The sequence below is a fragment of the Enhydra lutris genome, unplaced genomic scaffold (genome assembly GCF_002288905.1).
Source record: "Enhydra lutris kenyoni isolate GAN:26980312 unplaced genomic scaffold, ASM228890v2 scaffoldscaffold75, whole genome shotgun sequence".
NCBI classification, from domain to species: Eukaryota; Metazoa; Chordata; class Mammalia; order Carnivora; family Mustelidae; genus Enhydra; species Enhydra lutris.
In genome coordinates this window covers 506,361-512,123 of record NW_019154159.1, presented here as the reverse complement: position 1 = coordinate 512,123, position 5,763 = coordinate 506,361, and the positions used below count along the sequence as shown (strand labels likewise).

At 46.8% G+C, this 5,763-nt stretch overlaps 1 protein-coding gene across 5 annotated transcripts in view; it reads left to right on the top strand.

Moving 5' to 3' along the window:
• Window positions 1-752: 752 nt before the first annotated feature.
• Window positions 753-5,763, top strand: part of LOC111160387 (small ubiquitin-like modifier 2) — a 12,842-nt gene continuing 7,831 nt past the window's right edge. The window contains exons 1-2 of one of the 5 annotated variants that reach the window (XM_022523472.1): window positions 753-935; window positions 2,744-2,875. In XM_022523472.1, coding sequence (XP_022379180.1) covers window positions 915-935; window positions 2,744-2,875 — 153 coding nt within the window. In that variant the 5' untranslated portion in view covers window positions 753-914. Of the gene's footprint in view, window positions 936-1,646; window positions 1,657-2,607; window positions 2,665-2,743; window positions 2,876-5,763 lie in introns of those variants that run through there. The other 4 variants (XM_022523470.1, XM_022523473.1, XR_002641474.1 and 1 more) reach the window with 4 other exon arrangements.

The following is a 5,763-nucleotide window of genomic DNA, read 5'->3' as shown; positions in this document are numbered from 1 at the left end:
ATAATAAAACCTACCTAGAGTAGCAGGAGGAATCCACTGCCTTGAAGTCAGGACTGCTCCTAAGACAGGAAGGACCTACTTCTATTTTTTAACCTGACCGATTGGTCTGGAAGCTCCATATTGGGTGGTTCACTGTCAGGGATCCTGTTTCCTCTTGGAGGCTGGGACCCAGGCCATGAGTAAGGAGTTTGTAGGATGAACATTTTTTCCTCAGCTAGCAAAGTACGGATTTACCAGCAAGAAAGGAGTAGGCACCGCACTGAAGCAAGAGCCCGGTGGGAAGCGCGTTGAGGCTGAAGCTTTGAAATTCAGAGGATGAGAGGCTGAGTGAGTGTGATGTTCCTCCAACCATGTAGAAAGCTGCATTTGGGCCACCAACAAGAGGGTTTTTTCCCCAGAACCTCATGCTAAGGCTTTGACTTAGGCTCCCCCTTCCTGCTCTAGTCAGTCTGCCTTCCCCAGCCTGAGTCTCAGGTCTAGGCCTCAAGCCTCCTCGTCCCCACCGAGGACCAGCTGGAAGCCATTTTGATTAAGCTCCACCACAGAAGGAGGACAATACAGCCCCGCCCAGAGCCAGGCGCGCCCCCGCGGCGGGCCGGGTGCGCGTGTCCGCGCCTCTTCCCGCCGGCCTGGCGGGCGCCGGGCCCAGGCCGGGGCGGTGCGAGGCGGGGGGTGGGGGTGGTTATGTAAGCGTTGCGCGCTCCCGCGAGGCGGCAACCAATGGGAAGCCCCGGCGGCTCGTGCTCGCGCACGCAGGGTGGGGGGAGGGAGCGCACGACGTGCGCGCGCCCTCTCCCTCCTCCACCGCTGCCGCCTCCTTCTTCTGCCGCTCCTGGTGCTGCTTGTGTGCTCGTTCGGTGCGGACCTGGTACCTCTTTTGTGAAGCGGCAGCTGAGGAGACTCCGGCGCTCGCCATGGCCGACGAAAAGCCCAAGGTGAGCTCGGCGCCGGCTCCCTCGGCTCCCCGCGCGGTCGGGGTCACGGCGCGGGCCGGGGTCCGGCCTGAGCCCGCCGCGGGCTCCCCGCGCCTTCCTGGGCCCCCCACGGGGCCGGCCGCGGCTCAGGCCCGGGCGCTCCGCGCCATTTTCCTCCCTCCCCTCTTCCTCCCTCCCGCGCCGGAGGAGGCCCCGCCGCCCTCCCCCGCCCCCGGCCGCCTCGGAGTGCGCGCCTGGCGCGAGTAGGGCGGGCGGATCGCGGACGCCCGCGGCCCCACGGGCCGCGAGCGGAGCTCCTCGGGCCCGGCCAGCCGGGCGCGCGTGCGGAGGGGCGTTAAGGGCGCGCGGTGTCCCCACCCTCCGCGGACCCCGCGCGGAGCAGTGGCGGGTGTTGCCGCCTCCGCGGTGGCGGGGAGTTCCCTCCGCTCCGGGCTTTCCCCTCAGAGATGGGGGGCTGCGGGCATCTGGGGACCCCTGCCCCGCGCCGCGCTGGCCTGGCGAGGGCTCGAGGAGAATCAATGGGCTGCCGATGGGTTCCCCATCGGGCCGTCGTGAGGGGTCGGGGGTTCCGGGATTCCCGGGGAGTATTTCCCACTTTCCCGGCTTCGGGGTCCCCAGGGGGCTGGGCAGGGGCTTTTCCGTTGGTGCCAGATCACCCCTAACCTGCCGAGACCGTGCGGTTTCGAGAAGTTGCAGGCAGAGGGGAGAGCAGAAAGACTTTGTCGGGCTGAACTTTTTAACGCGGGTTTTGAGGCAGCGGGAGGCTCTTCCCGTGAGGACTGAGGTTCACACTTCTTCCTGGCACACGGGACTTTGGTAGGGTTTGTTCTGTGACACCCCCTGCCCCTTCCTTTCTGAAGTGACTTGGGGGCTACAGAATCCCATCAGCCCTTGATTTTGGCGAACTTCAGGTTGGGTGGAAATCTACGAGGAAGACTTGGAAGAAAACGGCATTTGACCCATGACAACAAAGGGGAGGGGAGAATAAGAGCCCTTAACTGAAAATAAACAAAAGTGAGGCTGCTAATAGAGGCGAACAGGAATAGTGGTTCTGAGTTATTACCGCTGCTTCAGAGAATGGGGGGATATTCCTCAGTGAGGTTTTTTTAAAATGCAGTTGAGATATGTTATTAAACTGAGTTTAGTAACTTTTTAACAAGACAGTTGTAATGAGTTTTCAGTTGCAAGGTCTAGATTTTTATCCGTGCGTTCTGTATTTTATAAAGAGAAAAGATGGTTATTTTAATCTTTTTAAGGGAAATATATTTTGGGGGGATAAAATATGTCATTTTAGAAAATTCAGATACAGGGGTACCTTTCGGTGCATTGAGTGGGACCCATCTTTAAAAATCGATGGTGATGGGGCGCCTGGGTGGCTCAGTGGTTTGGGCCTCTGCCTTCGGCTCGGGTCATGATCTCAGGGTCCTGGGATCGAGGCCCGCATCGGGCTCTCTGCTCGGCGGTGAGCCTGCTTCCTCCTCTCTCTGCCTGTCTCTCTGCCTACTTGTAATCTCTCTCTCTCTCTCTGTCAAATGAATAAATAAAATCTTAAAAAAAAAAAATCGATGGTGATCGCTGACGGTATTGCATGTAGTCTGCTTTTCTGTTTCCGTGACAGCTATTTAATATCGTTGCTCCAGGGTTTTCCATCTTTCAGATTGATTTCAGCGGCCGAAAACAGCTGTATACTCTTTTATCATAGAGAATGAGAAACCTGTTGATTGCTGAAGCAAGTCGGGCTGCTGCTACTTTAAAAGGTGTTTGTTTTTCGCATTTTCCAAATTATACTTTTATTTTTCTTTCAACAGGAAGGAGTCAAGACTGAGAACAACGATCATATTAATTTGAAGGTGGCGGGGCAGGATGGTTCTGTGGTGCAGTTTAAGATTAAGAGGCATACACCGCTTAGTAAACTAATGAAAGCCTATTGTGAACGACAGGTGAGGAACTGACATATGCACTTCCAATAAAACTTAATTTTCTTGAGAATAGAAACTAGACTGGCATAATATAATTATCTTTGGTTGAATGAATGCATTTGTATACTTCACATATCAGTTCTGTCCTACGCTTGGTATGTTGATGCTTCATGAAAACCCTTAGGATGGTTTGGTTAGTATTCTGTATGATTCTAGTCCTATGCCAGAGTTCATCAAATTATAGTCACAACATGCAATTTGTTCCCCAGGGGACGTGATTCTACTTTGATAAGAGAATAAGCATGAACTTGATAAAATTTCATCTCAGGTTTTTTTTTTTTAATTTTTTAATCCATTTAGAATTTGTGTCCTGTCAGAACAGTGTGTTTTGAGCATTTAAACCAATTTGGAAATAAAATTAAATTGTGAGTTTAACAACGTTGCAATTTTCCGGAAGCATGTAAAATGGTAGTATTTTCTTAACTAATGGTAGAGGTCAAGAAATTTAACCTCCTGAGTCAGGCAAAAACATTCCTATGTTATAGGGACACTTGCGTTTTACTCAGAAATTAGTAAACGGACAGCAAGAAGAGGAAGTAGAGATGAATAGATGCTGGGAGGTGAATGCAGGGTTTAAGACAAAGAAGCTTCCTTTTGTGAGGTTGAATCTGTAACAATGAAGAGGTAACTTTAAAGATGACTTTTGCAAGTCTAACAAAAACTCTGATACCTTTATCAGTTAATAATCTGGTAGAAGGTTTTTGTTTTTTTTTTGTTTGTTTTTTGTTTTTTTAAATTCAACTCTGAATGCATACCATTAAAGTTGGGAAAGTCATTCTTTTAGACTAAAACAAGTTGTCTGCAATGCAAATTGCCTTAAAAATAGGCTCAAAATAGAGTAAGACTTAAACCTGTAGAAGTTGGAAAAAAAACAACAACTGTGGAAGTTGGGAGATTGAGTTTGAGCTGATACTTGTTGGACTTCCTGCATGAGCTCTAAGGCCATTTGGAGGAAACTGAAGATAAACTTCATTTTGAGATTGAAGCTTTATTTTATGCATAATTTATTTGTAATAGAACACTGTGCTTATAGGATTCTTTTAGCTTCATATGTAAACTAATCCTATAATTCCTTAAAAGATAATGATTTTCAGTGTATCTTATTTGAAGAATTTTGGTAAAATTCCTTGGAACAGCTAATAAATATGTACTTCCTACTTGTGCTAAAGAATGTTTTGCTCTAGCATCTTCCATATTTGAACACTAGTGCCCCTTCAGGTTACAGGGGAATTTTAAAAGGTAATCATCTTGTAGAACTTTCACATAGCACACTTCTTACAAGGTAGAAACTCATGCTTAGATTTAGTGGTTTTCAACAAAGTTCTTAGCATATCTTTTTACTAAATTTTAGATTTTAAATCGTCACACATTTTTTAAAGGGTCCTATTTTTCAAAACTTAACATGGAAACTCAAATGTAGAGCAAAGTTGAAAAAACTTTACATTGAATACCTGTATGCTTACCACCTAGTTTAACCATTAGCATTTTACTAGACATATCTATTGATAACCTCTATTAATCCTAAAAGTTCATATTTAAATCTTCCTTTATTTCCTGTAGGGGCCCCAAAGGATCTTTTTACTTATCTGATACTTATCAGATGCCTACCATGTGATGGGGCATCATACTGTGCACCAGAAAAAACAAAGACATATAGTACATCCCATATGGAAATTGTCTTTATAAGCACCTGGGTGGCTCAGTTGGTTGAGTATCTGCCTTTGGCTCAGGTCATGATCCCAGGGTCCTGGGATTGAGCCCCGTTTCAGACTTTCTGCTCCTCGGGAAGCCTGCTTCTCCACTTCCCCTCCCCTTGCTTGTGTTCCCTCTCTAGCTATGTCTCTCTGTCAAATAAAATCTTTATTTAAAAAATTTTTAAAAATAGAAGAAATTGTTCTGTAGGATTGAGTTAGTGGGTCAATCAAGAATTAGGTAGTTTTCCTGGTATGTTAAAATTTAGTATATTACTCATGTAAATAAAGTTTTTCTTGAATTTTCTCAGTTAGGTTTAAGTTGACTAAACTTGGGGCCACTCTTAATTTGCACTAGGGGAAAAGCATTGGTAATCCATTAAAAATATAATTCCACTGCATATCACTTGGAATGCAAATATAATTTGAAGATAAGATTCAGGAAGATTTGGAAAGATTAGTTCCCTTTTTCTTTTAAAGATTATTTACTTATTTATTTGACACAGAGAGAGAGAGAGAGCGTGCGCGAGATATCACAAGTAGGCAGAACAGCAGGCAGAGAGAGGGAAGCAGGCTCCCTCCCTAGCAGAGAGCCCGATGCGGGGCTCGATCCCAGGACCCTGAGATCATGACCTGAGCTGAAGGCAGAGGATCGACCCACTGAGCCACCCAGGTGCCCCCCCTCATTTTCTTTTTAGGTGTGGGTATAGCCTCTCAAAAGTCTAGAATATTTACTTAATTTAATTTGCATAGCTAAAGGGTTGTTGTTATGTTTGTTTTGGACAGTTGAGGATTCTTGACTAAGGATTTCCTATCAAGATTAATTGAATGCTCATATTTATTTTCTAATGAACTCAATTGGATCTTTGGAGGAGTTCCAGTAGCTGTGTGATAGGCATCTCAAAATTGCATGTGCAAAAGACCTTTTTTTTTTTTTTTTTTTTTTAAGATTTTATTTGACAGATCACAAGTAGGCAGAGAGGGAGGAAGGGAAGCAGGCTCCCTGCTGAGCAGAAAGCCCGATGCAGGGCTCCATCCCAGGACCATGGGATCATGACCTGAGCCGAAGGCAGAGGCTTTAACCCACTGAGCCACCCAGGCGTGCCCCCCCTTTTTAAAAAAGATTTTATTTAGGGGCGCCTGGGTGGCTCAGTGGGT